This window comes from Colius striatus, chromosome 2 (assembly GCF_028858725.1).
Source record: "Colius striatus isolate bColStr4 chromosome 2, bColStr4.1.hap1, whole genome shotgun sequence".
In the NCBI taxonomy this organism is placed as follows: Eukaryota; Metazoa; Chordata; class Aves; order Coliiformes; family Coliidae; genus Colius; species Colius striatus.
In genome coordinates, this window is record NC_084760.1 from 86772418 (window position 1) to 86798084 (window position 25667).

Consider the following 25667-nt stretch of genomic DNA (forward strand, 5'->3'; position numbering starts at 1 on the left):
ACTCACAAGCATGGCAGACTTGCACGGGCTGCTCCGATGCCCACTTATTCCAAAGGCTGCAGCTCCTCTCTGCCTCTCGTGTGGGGCTGCTCTGCGGCGCGCAGGCTCTCCAGCACGGCCTGGGCCATGGCCGTCTCCCCACACAGTCCCTCGCCCATCCGGGCTCACCCACACGGAGCTGTTGGTGGCTCTCAGTCTTGCCACGAATCTCCATAGGTTTCAGGGGCACAGCTTGTATTCTCGCCACGGCTTGCAGAGGGGTCTCCGGTCTACTGCTTCTCGTTCCTTCCTCCCTCTCTGGCTGAAGGGTCCGCGTGGTGGCCTCCATCTTGTATCACTCTCCACCTCCCGACTCGCATTTCAAATTCCCGTCCCCTAAATAGTGATCGCAGAGGCGCCAGATTGGCCCAGCCGGGCCGGAGGTGGGTCTGAACCTAGGAGCCGGGGGAGGGTCTTCACTGCAACCCGCTCCCCCTGTTACCAAGCCAAAAGCTGCTCCTGGCTAAACCAGGACAAAAAGAAAAATCATGTATATGATATTAATGTCTTAGAACCACAGAGTCATTTCACAAGACTAAAAAATAACCCAGGTAATGCACAGGCGGTGCCAACTGACCCTAGAGCCACAGAATGCTCTCTGGGCCTGCTTTATTGAGCAACATGGTTACAGCTTCCATATCACTGTTATTTACCTGTAAGATAAAGGAAATTCAATTTCCTTACCTTGCAGCAGTATTGTGTGGAACAATATAATGAAGATGTAAACAAAGGAACTTGCTTTCTCTTTGGCTAAAATATTCTATTGTGTATCAAATGATTAATCTCATTAAATTATTTAAGGGAGGGCCAGATCCTATCCCAAACTATAGTGACACAATTCCAGTAGGAGTACTTTTTACTTTTGGAGAGTCACACAGGCTGCGGTTGGAAGAATATCAAAGATGAAGCTTGGGAGTGGGTTCAAATGAAATGCAGAGCCCAAGAATGACCCATGAAGGACACTGAGTGTGTATAGAGGAGAAGAAATGGAGCACACAGATCATAACCAGTAACAAGGACCAATGACTTTGGGAGAATTGGCAAAGAAAGTGGTGATGGAGAATAGTGTTTTCACTTGGACCACCTTTTGGACTGAAAACAATTTTGGGAGCCAACAAGAACTGCCAAGGCAAAGTAATTGTGTAGATTGAGATCAGTAGTGGAGAGGTTCCAGATGCAAGGTAGCATGTAGCTGGAAAGAATCAAAACTAAGTTTAATATTGGAAAGGGACAAAGAAGGCAGAAAGTTAGAAAGCAGCGTTCTAGACAGCTGTTGCTTCGCAGTTTTAACAATATTGCAATAAAAAACCCCAGCACAGTAACTTGTTTTTCAGGATATATTTTTAAAGTTTTGTAGTGAATTTGTAACTATTTTTAACATTTCCTTTGATTTCTCCAGTATATTTTCTCCCAAAGGTACCTGTCTATCTGCCTCTCTTAGAAAAGATATGAGTACCAGGTGGACACGTAATATATCTGAAATGAAACATTGATTTATTTCAATATGTCTACCCCAAACTTTTCAAAAAGTAGAGAATTTAAAATGCATCCTTTTTTTGTGAAAAACATTTAGATGGCTAAAAGAAATTTATACCAAAGTCAATTTCACATCAGGCAGAAAGAAAGGTTTTAAAGCTAATGCATTAAGTTATGACATTAACCTTGTCATACGTTTCCATACAGTACAAACACCTTACCAAACCAATCCTCCTCTAGTGCCATCATACTCCGGCAGCTCTGCCTAGTGCCAGCGTCTCAGGGGGAACCATGTTTGTTTATCTGCACTTCTAGGGTCAGAGCTACTTCTCCATAGACAACCTCCTCAGTTAAATGCGAGTTTGTAGGATTTGAATTCTTTATTACTACAGGGTATCTGTAGGGTCAAAGGATAATTCAGGATTGAGGGAATTAAGGAGGTCAGACTAGAATATATGTATATAACTTCGTTTCTTCTAATGGAAGAAGTTGGGTCTTGAGAAAGGAGAAAGCATCGTAACTGACTGGCTTCTAAACAGGCTGTTTTAGGTACTTCAGTTGCAAACCAACCTCAGATTAGTTTGTTAATGATTTTTTTTTTTCTAATAATTTTACCTCTGTGAATGAATATTTGCATTTTAGAAATCTTTGTGGAAGTTTCTGCTAAACAACAGCCAGACTGGAAGGCAGATAATTTTCAAAATCACATGCTTAAGATAGCAAATATAAAATTATTTTAATGAACTAATTCAATAGCTTTTTATTAATTACGCTAAAAGATGTAGATAAAGCCTGAATACCTCATAGAAATAATATTTTAACCTTGTAATACTACCATTCTTCTGCAGGATTCATCTTGCTGTAATTGTATAAAGGAATAATCTTTAAAAGAACCAGCCCTGTACTTCTTGTTTACATATGGGGGTTTGGTTTTTCTAATGAAGGAACTCTTCTAATAAGGCTATAAAAATGTTAATTAAAAAGATGTTTAAATAAGTTCCTGAATTTCATAGTGATTTTAACAATTCTGCAAGTTGCACACATTTTTAGTAGAAATGTTTCTTTAGATTCAATAGTGTCATTAATGCATCAATAGAATATTTGTGGTGCCATCAGAATGAATGACATATTCTGGTAGTTATTTTAAAAGTAAGAACAGAACATATGTGCAGAAACAGCATTAAGAACAGCACTGCTAAGTCCAAAAATCAGAGTGGATCATATGTTGCTGTATACCTTTGGAATATCTGAAATAATTAAAAGGCACACAAAAGCTCCAATCAATCAAAAGAAGAATGAAATTAGATGGAAGCAGCCTTTTGTACCCTTATTACCCATAAAATAATTTTTATGGTACTGCTCCTAGGTGCTAAGTCCAATGGGAAATAAAAGCACTGAGTACTCCACAGGCTTGAGCTCTCAGCTGTGCAGGAGCATACACGCTGCATAATAAGTCACTGCAATTAGGAAGAAATTAAACACAAATTATATACTCTGCACAAGCCTCCCAGTAAGAATGGTTAAGGATACCAGTTCATTCCAGAGATTCTAAGAGGTCTGGCTATAGCTACAGCCTTATCTGGTTGCTAAGGGGACAGTGTTTGTCAAGCACTTTCTTTTGTTAATAGATACTGTCATCCTTCTCTACAGAGGCCAATTTATCCTCCTTTACATGCAGAACAGCTACAGAAAAGTACCCTGTGCATGGCAGAAGTGGTGGCTTCAAGCTAACCAGGTTACAGGTGGGAGGGTAGAGAAACAAAGCAGAAGATCAGAGTGCACTAAAGGCAATTAGAGGGCGATGAAGAGTGAGAGTGAAGGAAGCTGTTTCATGGCAACGGGAATGACTTTGTCAAGGTTAGCCAAGAACAGCAACAGTGGGTAGATTTGGCCAGGGCTAGTCAATAAAACAGGACTGCCATACATGCTGTAAGTAACTAACACTGTAAACCACTTTGCCGTTCTCATTTCTCCTTCCTTGGGAAGACAATTAGGTCCCTGTGCTGCCACCACCGCCTGTGCATGCGCTACTTTATGAGCTACCTGGGCCACAGGGAGGTGAATCTCTCCCACTCTGGTATTCTCAGTGCCAGGTGGTGAGCAATCATATTTAAGAACACCTGACAGGAAAAACCTCTTTGCACCATTCAAAGCAATTTGAGATAAAATTGTTTTAGTAACTAACACTGCGACAACTTTAATTCTGCCCCTGTATATGCTTTGGTTTTACAACTTGATGCAACTCAGTCTCCCTTCAAACCATTTGCAGCTTCTTTTCTTAATCAGATCAGGTCATGACAGCAAGGTCATTCATTTTGTGCTGGCATGAACGAGTCCAGTAGGCTCTGTTAGCATCCAGGATGTCGTTCTTTCTAAAAATAACCCTTGAGGAGAGCTGGATCATATCTTCCCGTCCCCTTTTAATATTTTAAATATGAATAATGGAAATTTAATTTGGTTTTGGTCAATGGTACTACCTTTGATGGCTTTCTGATGAAGAAGATTTATACTGTAAAAAAAATAGATGTGATTTTCTGAATGGCTGTACTACATACCTACCTATTTTCATATCATTATAGTTTCTTTGATTAAAAGTCCAGATAACTGTTCTGTAGGAAAGTACAATACTTACCATCCACTTGTATGTTGGGAGATTCATATGTGATGCCTGCTATTGAAAAAAGGAAGGATTTTTTCTTGCTGGTAATTTGTATTAAATGATATGTTTTCTTTTGCAAGTGTAGCTGAATGGCTCAATTTTCATATTTTTCTCAAGTTGTGTAGGCCATTTGCTGGGCTTTGAGAATTTTAGCCTGATTTCCCCAGCATATGATGCTTACGCAAACGTGCTCTCTTTGTCTACCTGTATGCTTCTGCTGTTAAAGCTGAAGAAGGTTTCAGCTTCGAAATGGTTGGTCAAGTTCATTAAGATCCCCGAAATAATTAGGTTCTTTCTAGTTTAATGGAAACTAACTTCTGTGTAGAGGAAAGAGAATTAAATTAGTGCCCCCATTGAAGAAAAGGCCGGGAGAATTAATCAATTGTGATGATTCATCATTTATACTTTTTGTTCAGCAGCTTCTGGACTGTTCAAAGAGCACATGCAAAGCTCTGGAATAACTGCAGATATGTCCTATTATCACTGAGGATATAACAGAGGGTGTGATGGAGGTGAGCTAAGGATTTCCCACTGAGGAGGGATGGAGGTAAGTGGCGAAGAACTACACTTGCAGGAAACTTGCATTGTTAGTTCGGCTTCTCACGGAAAAGCTGGCATGTCTGCATGGATTTTGTATTAATTTGGCAAAGCATTTTTTGGCACAGTTTTGGTTTTTTATTTCTGTGGTTTGTATGAGCACATGTGCTCGTTGATAGGCACATTTCTTTGCAATTGCACTTAACAGCCCTAGCTGTATCTTCCTGATGCTTTTGGTTTGGATTAGTGCAAGGCAACACAGTGGAATAATATTTATTTTAGTAACTTTTACCAGTGTACCAATAAGAGTCATTACCTACTTTATCCAGCTCTGAAGTTTGCACATGACTTGTGGCTAGCTAAATATTTAGTTGTTACCTTTGCATTGCCCATAGATTAACAATGTGAAACTGAACAAAGATCTTTGCTCTTTGCCTTAGCTCATAGGAGCTCTTCCAACTATATCCTAGTTACACATCTGACCCTGTGGAGTTCCAAATTTGGCAGAAGGAAGGTACTGCTAGAAATATTCTTTTCCAGTTTATCAATCATTTATTCATGAATACAAAGTTACACACTGAGTGATATTTGGCCAAATCGTTTGCTTCAAGAGTCAAGTTTATGATCCTTTTCCAACTACCGCAGACTTGAGGGTATCTGGTAGATTGTTTTTACCAGATGTAGCTATGCAATTTCTGTCAGAAGGCCCAGGCTGTCTTTCCTAGCTTTCAAAAACTGTGAGAAGCTAAGTAAGAGTCACAGATTATTTACTTAGTGCCAACAACTTAATAATGCAGACCTTAATATTGAAAGGTCAGGTACTTAATGTCCTAATAAAGAACATTTGTGTGAGAAGCTAATCTGGATGGACGTTAAGTTGCAAATCTGATTGGCAGTGTTCACAAAATTGCTGCCAAAATTCTTAAGGAAAGTTGTGAACTGATATCCCAAATCAATTAGGGCACAGCATTGTATTATACTTCTTAGCCATCCTTTCATCTGATGGAGCAATAATATCTTTGGGAGATATCTCCTGAAGATGTTTCAGAGGTCATGTTTTAACTTCAGCATCATGGGTTAGAGCTTTTTGAGTCTGTTGGTTTGTCTCTTTGTTTTAACATCTCTGCAGCAGCTTTTTTTTTTTTTTGCATGCCTATAAATAATCCATACGGGTAGACTACCATAGAACTGCACATTATTCTGCTTCTTGCCGGGACTTTTGTAAGGCTCCTGGTTAAAAAACCAGGATTTCAGTTTTGTGGGAGTTTTGATCTGTTCTTTCAAAATCTGTTTTCATTCCAGATTGAAATACAACCAGAGAAAAGGCACACAGAGGGAGCTGCTGGTGTGCGCACACACACACATGCTCTCTTGCAACACCTCTTTAAGTGAAATTTCAACAAAGGGCTGAGTTTTTTAACTTAAATATTTTATATTGATGAAATCAAGATGGCTTGAGATTAAAAGGATATTTTTCCGAAATGAAAGACCTCGCAAATGCTCTTAATTTCTCCCTCTTTCCCAATGGCATTTCAGTGAAATCATTATGCTTCTGCAAAGTAGCTACATCTGAATGAAATGGCAAAATTCCATCAGAAAAATTTACATCCAGCTGTTTGAAGCTTTCTTCCACCGTTTGTTTAATTGCAAAATCATTTTGTTCACATAATGACAATTACAGATAGCTTATCTGTCTGGCATCTTAATTAGATTGCTAATCTAGGACTTGATCCTTTCTGGTTATTGGTAGCCTTTTTTTCATATATGTTGTGATTTTAATCTATTTTATGTTTTCATTAAGCATAGGTTCTTTGATAATATCTGGTTTAATAATAAGATTATGGCTAAGGTGGAAGACAAAATCCAAATAGGTTTGGCACGGATGGTGCCTTAAATGTGCAAAGAATCAATTTATAACAATGATCAGATAATTTAGAATTATGCGGTAATCTGACATAAAATATTTGCTGGCTTTGAGAAAAATCAGTGCAGAGTTCTATTCAGAAAAAGCAAATATTTTTATATAATGAAGACACACACAAAATGTATATAAACAATGGCACTATGATACATTAAATAGACATGGACTTAAACCAGAATTCTTTCCCATGCTATATCTATCTATCTAAAAAGATAAATAAAATATTATACTATATCTATTATAGTCTATCTCATACATATGTATTTATATAATATTAAGTAACTCATTTTCTCAGTAACTGAGACCCTCATGATCTTTAAGGTATTTGTCCTCCTATGGCACTCATGCCAAAGTTTCCAAGAGCTTTTAATTTTAATTGCCAAAGTGGTTTTGTATCAGTGCAGTGGTAGAATTTTAATCTGTATGTTGAAAACTTCGGGCTTATGGAATAAAATTTATTCTATAGGTATCGGTTAGTTGTGTTGCTGTCAGCAAATCTGTTGTCACAACAGGTGATAACTTTTTCCTTTGACAGAAAACTCTTGCTAACCTGTGAATCATTTGCATGTTATACGGATTTATCGCTGTTCCTTAAGGTCTCGTGTTTAGCTGTAGTCACATTTGTGTGCAGCTGTCCTTTTCTGCAAATGGCAGACTCATAGGACCACATGTAAATTCTTCCAGCAGATTGAATTGCCCATTGCATTTAGCAGACTGTCTCTGACACATCCATACTGATCAGATGTGCTCCTTTTATGCAGGGAATGGATGAAGCCGTAGCTCATACTGCCGCAATTACACCATGGGAACAAAATAAAAATAGTTGAATTTTAGAAGTTTGTGCAAGATTTGTCCCTCCTGGTAACATTGAAAAATGAGACTCTCATGGTAGTGGGCAGGAGTATCTCATATTTGAATAAAGCTTAGAAATTTTAAACATGTGCTTGTGAAGCTAAAGCACAAATAGAACTCATTTGATTCAGCATAGCTCTGAAAAGTCGTGTTTTGGTTCCTCACACATACTTTTCATATCATCTCTTTGTTGATGTAGAACCATGTTTGTTCCTTATGTCCTGAAACTGTTTTTCCAAACTGAGCAAATAACTACTTGGTAGAAATAATGTGTTCTTTTGTATTTCGAAAACCAAAAGCCTAGACTAAGAATTCCAAATGTAATGTTACTATTTCACACACGTACATTCATCCCTCACCCTGAAAAAGACTTTGTCCAATGATACGAACTTCTGCTTCCCACTATGTTAATTGTATACATGAATCACAGAAATGTGACAACATGTGAAGCTCTCCAAAAATTGTAGATGACTTTTTTAAACATCTCACAAACTGAATCCTGGATTCTGTATGGGTGGACATCTGTGCTCTGGGAAGTTTTGCTGATATCAGTGATTGGTAGTTCCTTCGTATGGGGATGCTGCCAGAAGCAGGGGGACAATAAAAAAAACCACACCCCAGAACAGCAGAGAAAAATAATAACTATAACAGTATACCTCATCCTACAGGAGTCTTAATTCCTGTGGTCAATACAGTAATATCGTCATAAAGGTGGCTATCAAGGCAAAGGGTACAGAAAAGTTCAGGGCTGGAATATTCTCCAGGAATGAATAGAAAATCATTGGGGTATCTGAGGTAAATGTCAGTGCTGGTACAAAGAAATATATTTGCCATTGAGCTCTGCTGACATTTTCTCTTTTAAGATTCCTTTTTACAGTTGCTTCTTGTCTGGACAAATGTCTGTCATTTGGGACTTGTGTTTTCCAAGATGGCCATTTTGCTCAAGATGACGTTGCTTTTAAACTCCTCACTTTTAAGTTCCTTTTCCAAACTGAGGTGAAGAATGAAATTGAGAAAACACATTGATTTTTTTTTCGTATGACAAAACATTTCTGAAGGCTGCTAGACTAAAGGAGATTAATGCTTCCAAGATTTGAACAGCAATGTATCATTTGGCAGAAAGATTATATTGGTAACAAAGATATTGGTATGACTACCTCAGGAGGAGGAGATATTCCTCCTGACAATCTTATGAAAATTCTCCTATGTTTGGCCAGTACATATGTGTCTGAAATACTTGTTCAGAAGTACTAACGTGTTCTGTTTCCTCACTCCCAATTAAAGCTTTCCTACACAGTGACAGAGTTGCACATACATCCTATTGTCTCTCCCAACGTAAAACCCATAATACAACTGATCTGCTTGGCCATTTTCTCTGTTAGTCACAGGAGCCAGGTCAGACACCTTTCTGCCTCCCAGGATCCTTGTGGTAAATGTCATGGGGCTTTGCGAGACCCTGTCCTCTCTGCTCACTGTGCTGCTCCTTTTGCATAGAGCTTCTGGAAGGTGAGGGGGAGAGTGCAGAAAAAGGATGTTCTGGATGAGACAATAACTGCAGACTCTCAGAGAAGAGGGTGGTCCAAGTGTGAAGGAGCTGAGGAAAAGGCATAGAAGGGAGAGGAAGGACCTGTGGCAGGTGGGACAGAGGAAAGAGTAGCAACACAGGCAGAATGTGAAGGTTGGAAAGGAAGAGTAACAGAGGGTGTAGCCACAGGAAAGTGCCCCTCATAGACAAGTTTCAATGACAAAACATGCCTTCCCCCACCCCAAACCCCTGTGCATAGCCATTGACCCAATATCTTTCAGCATTAAACTCATTTCAAGCATTTGTTGGAGGCTGCTATAAATTCAAAGGTGTCGAGCCCTTCCAAAGATATGTAGCATGCCTGTGAATGTGGCTCCACATATTATTTCAATTTTACACCCCCAAAACCCTCGGAAATCAGACGCTACAGTTACAGAACGTCACAGTTAGAAGACACCGTGCCTGAGACGCATGGTATCTTTATTCACCACAGGATCCTGATTCACTCCCAAATACCATCTGTCTTGTGCACCGAGTCAGGCAGAGGTATGATGGGAGGGAATAAAAAGTCTGTGACTGTGCTGTGGCACTGTGTCGTGATGTATTTACCTGCGCCGCGGAGCAAGTAGAGGCTGCATGGATAATTTTAATGCCAACATTTCTCGTCTTTCAGCTGCTCTATTTAGGGAGAGTAAGACTTTTTTCAGCGTTTTTATGGGGCTGTATCTGGCAGGGCAGTGCAGCCGAACCTGTGCGAATACAAGGAAGCTGCGCACGGCTGACGGCAGGTGCTGGGTGTGTGAAGTTCTGGAGATGTTTACGGAACCACGAGCCTGACTGAAACTAGCGGTTTAACAGCCTTGTGTTCTGTTTCAGCCAATAGCTTTGGGAAGCAGAACCATGGAAAGCGACGAGCTCTTCCTTTGCCGAGTAGCACCTTCTTCCCGCCAGCCCCGGGGGCTGCTGAGGGCTCCCCGCCTCGCTAGCGGCGGAGCGCCGTCCCGGGGCAGCTGAGGGGTGTCCGAGCCCGCCGTGGGCGGCCGCGCGCGCGCCCGGCGCCCAGCCCCGCCGGTTCCACGGGCGCCGCGCGCGCAGGGCGGCGGCGGCGAGGGGGCGGAGCCACGCGCCCCGGCACGCTCCGCTGTCCCGCCCCCCCCCCGGCCCCGGCCTCCCCTCCCCGCCGCCCCCGCCCGGCCCCGCGCGGCGCTCCCGTCTCGCAGCCGCGGCGCCTGCCAGCGCCTCTCCTGCGTGCGCTCCACTTGGTACGGCCCACCCCGGGGATCATGGCGATTGACGGTAAGTAGGCCAATAACGGGCTCCTCTCGCCCCGAATCGCTCCCCTCCCCCAGCCCCCTCCTCTCCCTCTCCTCCCCCGGGCACGGGGAGGGGGGCGCCTCTGGAGGGGCCAGGGCTCCCACCGCGGCGGGAGGTGGGGGCGCGTCGAAGCCGAACAGCATCCCGGCGACGGGGGCTGCAGCGGAGGGGATTCGTGTGTGTGGGGGGAGAGGTGCGTGTCGTTGCTCCCTCTTCCCGTCTCCGGAGGTAAATAATCCCAGGCACGGTGGTCGGCATCCTTCCTCTGTCTCCTCTTCCTCCTCCTCCTTCGCCTGCCTGCCCCAGGGATGCTGGGCGTGCGCCCGTGGGCGCCGCGGAGGGGACCTGAGGAGGACGAAGCCGTCATTGCTGTTCGTGCCTCGAGCCGCCCTTGCTCAGGTGGGGAGGCGGGGGCGGGCGGCTGCCTCCGGGGCGGGCCGTGCCTCCTCTGCCCGCCACCGGGTCCCAGACCCCTGGAGAGAAGGGGATGTGTCGGAACAACCCGCACCCTGGTTGTAAATGTCAGTTGCTGAACGTGCGCAGCCTTAGCCATCCTCCCCGGAGAGACTTTGTCAACTGCTCTGAAAGTAATCGTCCCTCCTGGCCCTGAAGTCTCTGAAAACAGATTCCCCAGGCGAGGGAGGTTCCCTGCTCTCTGCTGGTTGCCTGGCTGCTGAGAGCTTAACAGCCTGTAAAGGAGCTCCTGTCCGCAGATCTTTCTAGTCATCACTTAAAATCCACAACAACAAAGGAGTAAGATGTACTAGACACTTGTTGGGTTTATTTGGCTATTACCGCTTAAAAGGCAGGGCTTCCGAGTTTGGGTTTTTTTTTTTTTTTTTGAAACCTTCCTTCTCCATTCTGAAAAGTAATTTTACATCTTGTTAAAAATCCTCAATAAAAAAATAAATGAATTCTCCTAGAACTTTATTTCCAACAAAAGAAGGTCCTAAGGTATGCTGCTTTATGTTTCTTTCTGAAAGCATCAGTTATTGTAACTTAAGAATCTAGGAAAACAGTGAGGGGGGAAAAGAACCAAACTGTTATTGTTTGTTTTGCATGTGGGTTCCTTCCGTGCTGTCAGTTTCCTCAAATTGGTAATTCAGGCCTCTGTAAGGAGAAGTTCCACCGTGCAAGCAAAGCTGCAAGTTCACCCTGTCTTGGAAGCTCTGCACACTAGGAGTTTAAGTTGGCCAGCTTTAACTTGGCTAGGTTCTTTTCTGCTGAAAAGCCATCTTTTAATATTATCAAGAAGATAGCAAAAATTTCTGCTGGATCTGGACTTTTTACATAACTCAAGCTCAGAAAAAAACAGTATCATAATCTTTCAAAATCTGTCTCTGCTTTCATTTTAGGCCGCGTTATCCTAGAAATCTGTGAAAATTTGTTAGATCTGAAAGCAGCCACAAATTATGAAATTTGTCTTTAATATTTTCAGGTGATTTAGAGTATGACGTCTTGAATGTTAAAGCAGATACTCATGAATGAATAAAGCAATCCAACCTTTGAAAAGAATGCAACACTTCTCATTAGGGCCAGACATTAGAAATAGCCCAGCTGCCTTGTAGACACTTAGGTGCGATTGCCAAGATGAGACTTAAACTTTTGAGATGCATTTGGGTACAGAGTTTATAGTTAAATGGGAGGCTGGATAAATAAAAAATCCAATCGTGAAAGTGATCTGCTAGGTTCTGATTTAGAAGTCTTCCTTGAAGAAAGAAAACACAATGTACTTTGCTGCTGTAGTCTGTAGCAGGCATGCAGCATCCTCTTTGTTTTCAACCAAAGAGTGGATTGTTGTATATCTGTTAGTAGGTGTTAGAATTTTTATTCCTCATCCTGGTGTTCTTTCCTTCCTGTTTGTGCAGTGGTACCTCGCACTGAGCATTTAGCAGTACTATTTGCTGGCCATCTGTGTTTAAAAAATAAGAGTTTGATGTGGGTGAATAACCCTTGAAGTCAGGATTAAAGCACAGGACTTCTAAAGTGTCGTAATACAGAATTTACATTGTGTCCAAGTAACTTTGTTAATGTATGTGACCAGACATACCGTGGTTCAGACATGTTTTTAAATTTTTTGGTAAGGGTATGGGAAGTAATTGAGATTGAAAACTTCTGAGTGAAGAATACAGATAAATAGTTCAAAACTCTTTCAAAGCAGGACATATGCAGTTACATGTGAAGAGTGCACAAAATTAAGAGCTCAACTGAAAATAGGATTTGTTAGCTGGAAGAAATTAAGTGCCTTCTTAAAAATCTGTAAGTACCATTTCTGGCGTCACTTTGTCAGCATAGCAGTTTAAATCAGTTATAACACTAAAAACGAATGCTTTGGTAAAAGTGAAGCTTTTTGTGTCAAGTGTTACAGAAAAACAGTTAGACATTGACCATGGCCAGTGACTGTTGTAATTTTGTTCTGTGACAGTGCTTTGTTACTCTTTTTTTGTGTTATGATGACTGACAGACTTTAAAAAGACAAGTATTCTTTGTGTGACTACGTTCAAAGCCCTAATTTAGTGACTGTGGGAACCATTACATCTTTTTCTTTAGAAAGTTAATGTCATGTTAAAACATGTTTTTTATTTCTTTAGTTATTTAGTGATACAGTTTGCATAGGTTGGGCAATCTCAGCTTTGCTAGGAAACAGCAGAGAGCAACCCAATTGGAAAAGCTTTATCTCCAATGAGAGTAAAGACTTATATTTACAGTGCTTATTTCTGTATATTTCTCTTTCAAAACAAAATTAGTGTTAAGTAGGAGCTCTGTTTTAAGATGCAAAGTTATTTATTGATTAGTAGTATCCACTTTTTTGTAGGGAAAAGTTGAATTAATCTAATACAGAGAGTGTCAGAATGCAGAGGGTGGCAAATATGGTAGAGATAAGGCCAAACTGAAAGCGGTAGTAAGCCCAGGCTAGTAAGTGGTCTGGGGTTAAGATCGTCTCGGATACAGCTGTCCAGGTCTGGGGTCTTGTGTCAGTTTGCTGGGACTGGGGAGAGGGAGAATTCAGGAGTCGCTTCTGAGAATCCTACAGCATCACCGTGATAATGTCCCTCAATGCAGATTAATTTGATTTCTTTATCCTGCTTTTCCTCTTTTGCGCCATTGCAAAACTTCAGCATGTGCTTTAAGAGTTCCTTGAGTTGAGGTCTGTGTGAGGAACTGGCAATCAAAATCACATTGCAATTGCATGGAAGAGGGAAAAGAAATGTAAAGGTCACAGTGGGATGCTTTGTAACTGAAGGCAGAATTGCATGTTTTGCATATCCTTCTATTTTTACCAAGTTTTTGGGCTGCACTTGAACATTCTGTAAAGTGGTGTAGATTGGGGAAAAGTGAGCATTTCTCAAAGCAGGGAATACATTTACACATCAGCCTTTTCAGACTGAGTTAATTATTTTGGAATTGAAACTTTTTCCTATGGATTCCATTGTGAAGAATTTAGTCTTAAGAAATGAAAAGTAGTATTAAAGAGAGTTATGAGCCATACAATTGGAAGGAATCTAGTAGAGAAAAAAGAATTTCAAGGTTGTACCATCATCTAATAAGTTATTGGTAGAATAATGAGGCTAATAAATACGCCTTTCCTTATTTTACCCCTGTGATCCTACCAGCATAACACTTACCCTTCCCAATATAATATGCCAAGGTCCTCGTCATGTATCTAGGCTTTTGAATATCTCTTATTTTGTCCCTGGCATCTCCTGAGTGCTTCTGAAGCGTCCTGAGCTTTCTGATGTTTCTGACAAGATTGTGCTTCCTCTCTTTCCTCATCTGCCAGCTGTTTGTTTGGGAGCAGGCAGCTGCAGCTCTGTCTGCTGTGCAAGGATATATCAGCTGGTTGGCTGTCCCTGTGTTTCGTGGAATCTGCATTTGTGTCCTATTTGACTGCTAATTTTTTAAATGAAATGTAGAACCCTGAAATTATGAAGCTCTTAAAACTTTATATCAATTTTTGACTTAAATTAGCCAGTGAATTTGTAAGCAATAGAAGGATGGGGCAAGAAATGAACTGCTTAATTATGTAACTCTCATTTCCTTGGGAAACAAAGACAAAAAATACTGATTAGACCTACTTTTTGTTTATGGATATTAAAAGAGAGAGGATTTAGAACAGTGCTTCATATATGCTACATGAAAATGATACCTAATTGCAAGTTTCATTTCCTTTTCTGGATTCTGGAAAGTGCAATGGGCTGTTTACAGTGCTTAGGTAGGAGTATCATATGTGTGCCTCGTAGATTGACTCTGGCCTAGGGAATGGTTTTATCTTGACTTCCAAATTACCTGAGGTGCTCAGATGTTGCTGCAGCATGTATTAGAAGGGTGTAAGGTGACACAGAGATCCTCAAGTTGGTGCTGACCTTAATTAGCCATAGTGCTTATGAATCCGAGTTGATGCAGCCAGGGCAGAGGTTGAGCAGCAGCAGCAGTTTTAAATAAAGCCTAAACATAAACAACTGTATTTTGTAGTTAGGCCCGCTTTTCTCTGGAAGTCTCTTCCAACCCTACCATTCTATGATTCTATCAGATTTGGCCAGCCACACAAAATCTGTTTAATGATGTCTTCTGCTCATTTACTGTCTGTAGTGAAAACTATAAACTGAATGTTACCTTGTATTTTTATTGTCATTTTAAGGGTGATTCCTTGCATTATTTGCCAAAGACAGTAAGACCTTGTGCCATATGAAAAATTTGGTTTGTGTTATGCCATCACTGTAGTGTTATGGATCTCTTGACATAAAGAGAGCTGTCAAGTCTCTATTGCCTTTTAGGTAATAGAGTGGGCTACCTCTTAAAAAAATATATATATATCTAACCTATAATGCTCTACAGACTTCTTTTTGACAAGCTCTCTGTGGGCTGAGATGAAACAATTGTACTTGATATCAGAACAGTTGATGTGTTCAGAGTGAAATTCTTCATGAATTCTGTTCATCTGTAATTCTTAGCACTTTTGCAATTGGAACTCTTGGCATTCAAGATGGGCATCCAGGAAAGAAAACACACAGTTGCTACGTGATTAAAAATGTTGACTTATATTACTGCTTATCAAAATACAGGGGATCTGTAAGAGAGGACAGAGTCTTGCTGACTTCCAGAGAACTTTAAACTGCTTTACCATTAGAGTCGTGTTTTCTCTCCACTTTACTCCCAGTGTGAATCAATTATTCTTCTTCCAGCTTTTGTAATGAATAGTGTGAGGGATCCACAGCTGATACTCTGAGGTGTTTTCCTGAATATTGCCAGGTTTTTAACTGCATGAGGCAAAGGTCCTGTGTTGTATGTAAAACTAAATCTGTACCTGGGGTTGGAAGTGGATTTCCAGTCAGCATTTAATCCTTATATTTCCTAATTTTTGAGTATTTGACTTCTGGAGCTAGGAGATCTTTTCTGATATCTGTGTAAATCTGTCTCTACCATGAAACGGAGAAACTTTGGAAAGTTAATCGTAAGACAGAAAATGAGTGTTGTGTTTGTGGACGAATAGGTCAATCTGCAGAGGAGCATATTTGGTATGAGAAGTGGTAGGTTCAGTATGATTGACACACATGGATATTTTTGTTTTGTAGTCTAAAATAAGCAGTTTTGAAATATTAATTCTTTATAGTGATTTCCCTTTGTATCACAAACTTACTGTTTGATCTGAAATATGAGAAATTCAGTTACCGGTACTGTTTCTGTGAGTATACCTTTTCTCACGATTTCTTAACTAAAATTATTAAAATGTACACTTTTGATGACAATGAAAGTCCATAGATCATTAATAATTTTAAACAAATATTTCTCAGCTTACTTTCTGCTGTGAAACTTTGCTCCAGAGTGGCGACTCAGTAGTGTTAACTAAAAACCATAGGAATTAGCCAAAAGTCTTAGTAATCTTTTTTTTTTTTTTAATTATTATTCTATCAACTGTTATGGTTGATAGATAGATAGATAGATAGCTTTTATTTCCAGAACATTTGATAGCAGTATACGTTGCTTGGTAATGTATGTTTAATCTGCTTGTCATGTGCAGTGAAGTAGCAGTTCTCCTTGTAGCTCCTGGTTCTTTTTCTAATCTTACTTAAGAAAAATCCACAAGTTTTATATCAGGTCAGATTTGAACCATTTGTACTGAATGTTTCTGTAGCTTGTTGTGTTTGCTGTATCTATTAAGAGTTTGAGAACAAGGTGAAATAAAGAACTTACTAATCCTTTTCCAGTGCTAATTTTGTTGTCAGAAGAGCAGGAAAAGAGAGCTGTCAGGTCATTCTGGGGAGAAAGGAAACTGGAATAATATTATTTTCATGATGTGAGGAGAAGACCCCTGAGAACCCCTCTGCTTTATGACATAGTCAGCTTAACTAGTCTTACTGTCTCCATTTCTTTTTGGCTTCTGTAAGTCTATGGCGATGTTCCATCTTTTTAAGTGTGGGTAAGATCATGTACAAAATTTATTTGCGAAAAAGAAATGGCTATCTTGATTAATTGTAATTGATTGCTAATTAATTGATCAATGTTGTCAAGTCTTCCGATTTCAGATAATAATAAAATAATTTCCGTATGAAGAAAATGTTAATGTTTGTCACTACTTTCATGGTTGAGAAGCTAAGAATATTTTGTTTGTTGTTAAGTCAAGGACAGATAGATGACCTTATCTTTAGGCTAGGAAATCACTAGATAGCAATCATTTTAAATGGTGCTAGCAGGGAAGACTGCTTTTACAGTAGGAGTTTGTATTATAAGACCAGAATGTTGATTTCTAACTTTTACTCTTGAAAACATCTAGTCTTAAACATGTCTGCTGCTATTTTAATCTGATACTTGTTTCTCTTATTAGTGCTTAAGACAGTAAATCATTGATCTTCAATCACCTGTGTACATCCACCATCTGTTGTCTTTTTTCCAGATCCAAGAGCATTAGTCCATTAAATTTACCCACGTATGGAAACTATTTGTGTTTTAACCGTTTTTTGTTGACTTTATTTTTTACCTTTCTCTGTGACTTCTGTGGTTCTATTTTATTCTTTCAGGTGGTGGTAGAGAGGAGAGACCAAAAACTGCACAAAATATACAAGACGTGGGCACATAAGCATATAAAATAGCTGTCTTTTTCCTAATAAATTCAAACATGGTTTGCTTTTTGACTACTTTCAAGCATTCAACTTCAAACATTTCATTTTTTACATTTGAAATATTGCTTGTAGACTAAAATTGCAATAAAGGCTACTAAAGGAGTGCAGAGATGATTTTTAAACCGTGGGTGAGGACGGGCTAATGAGTGTATTTAGCCCCTTTTTAGCAAAACCCCCATACTGATGCCAGCTGTAGAACTACTGTTCTGTGAAAGTTTTTCCAGCTTTATTTTCCTTTACAGTTAGCTACCTGTTCATCTAAAACCAGCTTTAGTTCAGTTCCTAGAATGAGGTAGTTTTTCAATGAGTAGATCTGTTGGTGTACGTTGTTTCATTCTTGTTGTCTAGTGCGTCCTATGTTATAGGAAACAATGTAGCGTAAGAATGGGTTTCCAAAGTATCCCATATTCATAGCAAAAGCATTAGTATTTCTGTGTGCTTCAGATGTGTTAACAGTGTGTTAGGCTTTATCATTTGTATCCCATTTTATATTTCTGGCAGGTAGCCAGCCTTACCTGTGTCAATCTGTAGACTGACTGTGACTATCTGATCTAGTGTCACAGAGCAGGAGTGATGGAGCTGTGCTGAAATGCACGTCCCTTGCCACTGCTGTGCGTGAGCAGGAGCTACTCCTCTGTAGTTTGACAAGGTAGGCTCTCAAGGGCCGTAATGAATGCTGTGCTCCTTGTTCTGTTTGTGCTATTCAGCCAGCACAGTGTTGTCATTCTGTACTGGAATTTTTTGGATTTGTCAAGGCAAAAAATAGTTGTCTAATTAAAATTGTTAAGTGAATGCTTGTTGGCTGTAGCCCAAACTTATGAAAATGCTAATAACAATAAAATCCTCTGCAGGAAAGCAGTTTATTACATAAAAAGTATGTTTCTGAACTTCCACCCGATGACGAAGACTTCTGTGATGCTATATAACATTTCACTGCAGCTACTAATGTGGATTTGTGCTAAGTGGAAGAACAATACATTTTATACACGGTAGCCTAAGTTGTATTGATACTGGAACTGAGACTCTGTGACATGCTTGTTGAAGGGATGGAATGCACCCTCACTGAGTTTGTGGGTGATGCCAGACAGGAGAGCAGTTAATGAGCTGGAGGGCAGGGCTGCAATCTGGCAGGTGCTCAGCAAGCTGAAAGAAAGAGTTGAAGGGAACCATGTGAACTTCAACAAGGACAAATAAAAAGTTCAGACCCGTGCAGCACTATAAGCTGCAGACAGATTGGCCAGGAGCAGCTGCACAAAACAGCCTGAGAGTCCCGGTGAATAGCAGATTGAACATGAACTAGCCATGTCCCTTTTACCTGTGTCCAGCTGTGTTAACTCAGTGTGAGAGATGAACTGGAGAGACTGCAGCAGAGTGATGGGGGACCAGAGCACATGGCATATGAGGAAATATCATAGAATCATAATGGTTGGAAAAGACCTTCAAGATCATAGAATCCAACCAGCAACCCAACACTTCCAGGCCTGTCACTAAACTAAACTATATCCCTCAGCACCTCATCTATGTGTCTTTTGAATATCAACAGGGATGGTGACTCCACCACCTCCCAGGGCTTCCTATTCCAATGCTTAACAACCCTCTCAGTGAAAAGATTCTTCCTTATGTCCAATCTAAACCTGCCCTGGTGCAGCTTGAGCCCATTCCTCGTGTCCTGTCATTCATTATTGGAGAGAAGAGATTGACCCCTACCTCACTACAACTCCCCTTCAGGTAGCAGTAAAGATTGATCATATCTCCTCTCAGCCTCCTCTAGGCTAAACATCCATAGATGTTTAGACCCTTCATCAGCTTTGTTGCCTATTTCTGGACATGCTCCAGCACCTCAGTGTCCTTCTTGTAGTGAGGGGCCCAGAACTGAATACAATATTCATTCAATATGTTTGTGTAGTCTGAGGAATCCTGAAGGGAACTCTTATTGCAGCCTTTTAAAGGGGTCTGAGAAATGCAAATGTATTTTTTAGGTGGATAGTGAAAGCAGATGAGGTAATGAGTGTGAGCTACATCAAGGCAAGTTCTGACTGGCTGTAAGGAAGAAGTGCTCACAGTGAAAGGACTGACACCTTCCCTGCATACAGCCAGGAACTGATGGTGCCTCGAGGGGGCATGGAATCTTGGTCCTTGCAGAACTTGACTGGTTGAGGCCCAGAAGAATCTCCTGTAGAGGTGGTCCTGCTATGGAGTCTCTTGAAGTGCCTGAGGTCTTTCCCAACCTAAGTCACTCTATAATAATGCTAGTGTTAAATTTCCCAGACAGTTATTTTCAGCACCTAGCAGTAGAGTTTCAGCTAAAATCCAAACATTTGTAGAATTGAATTATACTAGTTTTAGAAAGAAACTAAATTTTCCAATTTAATCAATTTAAAATTCAGATGATGCTTTATCTTCTGTAATGTACAACTTTTCATCTTTTTGGTGTGACAGTCATCTTGGTAAATAGAGACTTGGTGTACAAAATCTGACTTAAATTGAGAAAATTAAGCTTCATCAAGCATCCCAGCAGCCTTTGTGAAATATCCAACCATTCTGTTTGTGCTAAATGTTTGAATTAGTTGGATTTTTAGGGCCATTAGTTAGTCTTTTTTGCTCAAGAAAATTTAAATGTTTTGTTGAATATGCAATTCTAAAATTACTTCATCTTTCATTATTTCTCATTTTACTTCTGTGGTCTGAAATTAGGAAAAGCTCTATGTCCCCAGGTAGCTTTTTTGTATTTTCAGATTACATTTTGAAGAAAGTATTACATAGTTTTAAATGCAAACTCACTTAAAACTGCAAACTGTTAAATAGGAGATGATAGTCAAGATGAAGTAAAATTAATAATCATTTTTCTCTAAATAAAACTCAAATTTTAATTAACTATAAAAATAAGGTGGACTACTGCTATTAAAATCAATTACTTTAACACAGAAAGACTGTCTTTTCAGACTGAAATGCTAAATTAGTGGTTGATAACTCACTCTCATGCAAAATGTTCTAATGTTTTCAGTTTATTTTCTTTCAGTGACTAGGTTATACAAAGCTGAGAGATTTCTTGGGACTTGGAAAGACAGAAAAACTTGTATCAATTTGTTAACCTGTGAGGAGAAAAAAACGAGGTGTCAATAGTGTTATTTGCTGCACAATTTTGTAGAGCACTAAGGGAAAAGAAGAATCTGTCCAGGTTACTTGAGGATAATATTTCATATGTTTAATAAATTGGTTAATTTAAAATATAAAATGCATTTTCTTTAACTTTATTTTCAAAACGTGTAAGTCACTTGACATTTTTACTTAACAGTTGATTTCCATCTAAAACCAAATTGGAAAAAGAGTAATAAATTAATCACCTATGAAATAAGAAATATAATTCAGCATTTTTTAACAAAATGAGAAAAAAACAATCCTGAGCAAATGCATGTTAAATTGTATAGATTTATTATGTAGCCTTATGGTCAATAAAAAGTAACGTGAGGGTTCGTGTAAAGGCTTTATTTAATGGAACAGTGATTAGCATCCAAATGACTGAAAAATATGTTTATTTAGAAAACAATAGGTAGTAATGCAAAATGCAAACTTAAAGTTAGTATTTTATGATGAGATTTCAAAATGGTTGATTTCATTGAGGACAGTATATAATTAAAGTCTAATGCTGCTCACTGTTTTCTCGATTATTTCTAGGCGAATCTTTATTTTTAACTAACCATCTAGCAGTTGTGTAATAAAAAATTCTCCTACTTTTTTGGATAGTTTTTGTTCTTTCTGCACTGCTGAATTTAAGTCTATTGGGGGAACAAAATCTAGGGAGAAGAGTTTCAGTGACTCTCTTAATTTCTCTTTTGTAGCCTGAAGATGATTGCAGTGATTTCACAGAAGATAGTAATCATCTCCCAGAGTTTGTTTTTGTAAAACACTTTGTTGTTGTAAAACCAAGTTTATTTATTTTGACTTAGGTCTTCTTGTATTTACTTTCAAAAAATGTTTACCGAGTGAGAAGGATATTGTCCGGCTTCTAGAATGTTCTGGAAAGAGCAAGTTATTATGTTGCTATTATGATGGGGTTTTGTAAAGAAGATGACTATACAAAACTCCTGGGATCCTCAGAGTCATTGATACTTGATTTTCCTTCAAGAGTATCTTTGAAGCTTATATTTCATATTACTGAATATGAAGAAAAGGTATATTGGCATAAAGTGAGGATTCTTTTTAATTTCATTTATCACATTTAGTTTTATTTTATAAGAATTATGTTTGACACCATTTATTTGATACTTTATATCCTTTTTTTCTCTAATATATTATTTTCCTACAGTTGTTTTGTTAAAATGTAAATTTAACAGCAAATATAGATATCTTTTAGAGCTTTTATAACTCTATTTCTTAGTGTTCTCAATTATGAGATGTAAATATTAGTGAATACTATATCATAACATCCTTTATTATATGGCATAATTACTTTATTATGGAGTGAAGAAGAATAGTAAGTGCTATGTAATATATTTCCACATTTTTGAGATGGAAATGATTTTGTTATCTAAAGCTTTTTTTTAGAGTGTTGCAAAGTGTTTGGAGCCAAGTAGTGGTTAATGTTTATGGAATGGATGTTGTAAGTTTTTGGAACTCTCTAGTTTGTCATTTCATTAGAATTATGGATTACTGGGAATGAAAATCTCGACAGTCCCCTTCAGTTCCGTATTTATTTACACACAGTCTTTTGTTCTCAATGGAAAGGCTTAGTGAGTGTTAGAGTACGGTTAAGATACGCCGTAGCCTGAAGTAGCTTGGAATGTTTAAGTTTTACTGTGGAGCATGTAGTTCCAAAATATAATAATTTAAGAGAGAAGAGGATCATGAACACTTTAAATGGATTCAATATAATATAATCCTAATTTAAAAATCAACTGTTCCAACAATTTCTAGATACCATTTAAAAAATCTCTTCAACAACTTTCTAACTGCCTGTCCCTCCTTCTGCAAGGCTTAGGAATAGCTTGTTTCATCTCCTATTCCTGCATCACACCTTCCTATTTCAACATGCTTGTTCCAATGTGTTCTCCTTCCTTTGTCCTCACTGGTTATATATCAGTGTTTTCTTTATTAGCTGTAATTGTAACAAAAACTGTGGGTTTTTTTGAATTAAAATGTAAACTGAAATTTAATATTTCTAGCAAAAATTATATTAATCTCATAATTTTCTCAGTTTCTGAACTTTTTTTTTTTTTTAAATTAAAAAAACTCTTAAGGAGAAATTCCGTGTAAACCCACCCTTTAGTAACTGTAGACTTTCTCTTTTGTTATTTTAACCATGAGAAATAATCATAACATTATTTTGACTTTCTGTTAGAAATAGTTTTGATATTTTGAGAATTCTTTGTAGGTGGCAGCTCACTCAAAACAGGAAATTATATTTTTATACTTGGGAAATATTAGCATGACTTCAGTTAGTTTGCTTGCATTTGTAATTTTATCTGTATAAATTTTATGTAAAACTCTTCATACTGCACTGTTGTTAGCAATATTAAGCTACAGGTACATTTGTTGTTTTGTACAAATGATACCATGTATAAATTAAAAACTTCTTAAATCAGTCTGTTGCATTTTTATTAAATGACAGTTTTACAGCTTTTTCTTTCACACTTTATAAGCCTTATTTAAAACCCAAATACATTTTATTTGTTAATGTTATCTACTGATTTATTTTCACATAGGTGGAGAACGAACTTGTGGTGTACATGAGCTAATCTGCATTAGAAAAGGTAAGTGATGATTTATGAAAGAACTTAACTTGTGTGTAGAACTAGTGAGAAATCTGCTACCTAGGGTTACAGTCTTACATTTTCTTAGTGCTGCATATTTGTGTTGCAAAATCTTTTGATGCTGACCCTAGCAATGAGAGGGGGAAAAAAAAAGAAAAGTGAAATTCCAAAATAAATTTGATTTTTCATAGGAAGGAAAAACGTGAACTTCTAATATTCACTGAGTTACATGGAAGCTGATAATGTTATTCAGCTGTGGTAGGAAACTAAAAAAACTTTCATCTTTGTCTTGTTCAGATATTTGATGGTTTGGTTCATGTATAGGATAATTTGATTTTTTTAGTAGTAATTGAAAGTTTTGAGGGTGTTTTATTGAGCTGATGTAAGGAACTGGCAATCTCTGCCTATGCTTTCAGTTGAGATCGTAATTACTCAAACTTCTTGGAAAACAACTGTTATCAGTAATGAAACCAGTAATTGACAGAGCATGAAGCAGAGCTGTGCTCAAGAAAGAACTTTTATAGATTTAAAGCCAAGCTACAATGACTGAAGTTGAAATTACCAGAACAGCTCATCTGATATAATGACTGGATACAGTTCCGTTTTCTGTCCTTTTTTTGCCAGCCCTGTGCTCCTTTCTATGGCATTGCTGTTGAATCTCTGTTTTCTGATCTGAAAGCTAACCTTGAAAAAAAACCCCCATGTTTCTTCAAGGATTAGTTCCTTGAATTAATTTATCATTAAGTCACAAGAGCCTTAAAGTGCATTCAAAGGAAAGGAGTAAGAAAGTGTGGTGGGAAGGTATAAGGGCTGCAAGGCTCTTTTAACAACAACTAAGTGTTAGACTGGCTCAATAGTATTGTCAAGCCATGTCATACTTGGTAGGAAGAAATCTTGTTTGGCCTCTGAATAGAGCTTAGTTTCCATTGCATTCACTTAAAGGAGGAGGAGGAGGGAGGGGGAGGTTGTGGAGTCTCCTTCTCTGGAGGTTTATAAAACCCGCCTGGATGTGTTCCTGAGTGATGTGATCAAGGTGAACCTGCTTGAGCAGGGAGGTTGGACTAGATGATCGTTAGAGGTCCCTTCCAACCCCTAGCATTCTGGGATTCTATAGGACTTACTAAATTAGTACCTCCCAACCTCAGAACTAAGTCTACCAGTTAATGTAAAGAAAAGCTTTATTGTTACAAGTCATCTTTTCCATCTATATCTATTAAATGAATAACTGAATGTTGCGAGTGATTTGACAGTATTGTAATGAGAAACATTTTTTTTTAAACTGTGAATTATTTCTTTATGACCTTTTTTATTCCTTCTTTCTCATTTTGGAGGGGATATTTCTTTTGGAGGGGATGGAGAGGATTTTGCTTTGTTCTTCAAAAAAATTCTTTATTGCTGTCTTGTTAATTTTGTTGATGGATAAGTTGATGCTCTGTATTCTTTCTGAAATAGGCTCTATTTTCTTTCTGAATTATGAAACTCATTGGAAGTTTAGGAAGCTTATTGAAAAAGTTTAAAAGTCTTTTAACCTTGCTAATATGATTCTAAGATCTGTATTTATTTCAGAGTACTGCAGTGATTTTAAGAAAAACAATTTTTTCTGCATTCTTGGAGGCAGTGCTGTATGGATTTTAATGTTATTGCTGGGAAGCTAAGTTGAAAAGACCTATTTTCCTTTAAGGCTCTATGTTATGTTGGAATTTTAGATTCTAAGGTCTGTTGTTGATATGCTAGTGTGGTGGTTTAACTCTAGTGAGCCAGGTGCTCACTAAAGCTGTTCTTATCACTCCCCTTCCTAAACTGGACAGGGGAGAGAGAAGTGTAACAAAAGACTTGTCAGTCAAGAAGAGGACAGGGAGATCACTCAGCGGTTACCATGATGGGCAAAACAGACTCAACCTGGGGAGAGTTGTCTTCCCTGAATAATGCAAAGGAAAACTTTCCGGTTTCAAGTGATGGAATGTAATTAGAATTTATATGAGGATTCTATGACTTGAAGAACACCTGTTGCTGGTGACTAACGTTTCTTCCTGGTTAGCAAATTGACACATTCCTAAATTGCCTTTTTCTTGACCACACATTCGTTTTTGCTAGGAAAATAGAAACCTTGAGGTATCAGATGGTGAAATCTGGAAAGGGATCTGAAAGGTCTGCAGTGCTATGTGTGACCACATCATTTAGCTCAAATTATTTCATAAACATTTCTTATCTGTATATGAAGGTAGAACTATAAAAAGGAAACCCAAAGCTCAAAAATGAAATGTCTACTCTAAGAATATTCAGCTGTTACAATTAAAATAATTTGAAACCTCATTTTTTTAAAAAAAAGTTTTGCATTTCTCAAATTAGCCAAAACCATGGAGCATTTTTTTTAATGTTCTGTATCTTCATCTTTTTTAGGTACACAAGGCTGCAGTACGGAGAGTGCAAACAGTTGCATTTTCATTTAAAAGCATCATTAAAGCATCTTTGGTGC

General features: G+C 38.7%; 1 protein-coding gene across 1 annotated transcript in view; it reads left to right on the forward strand.

The window, feature by feature from the left end:
• Positions 1-10245: 10245 nt before the first annotated feature.
• Positions 10246-25667, forward strand: part of SYT14 (synaptotagmin 14) — an 83276-nt gene continuing 67854 nt past the window's right edge. Inside the window, exons 1-2 of the mRNA XM_061990137.1 lie at positions 10246-10305; positions 23144-23191. Of these exons, the coding sequence (XP_061846121.1) occupies positions 10293-10305; positions 23144-23191 (61 nt within the window). The 5' untranslated portion in view covers positions 10246-10292. The remainder of the gene's footprint in view (positions 10306-23143; positions 23192-25667) is intronic.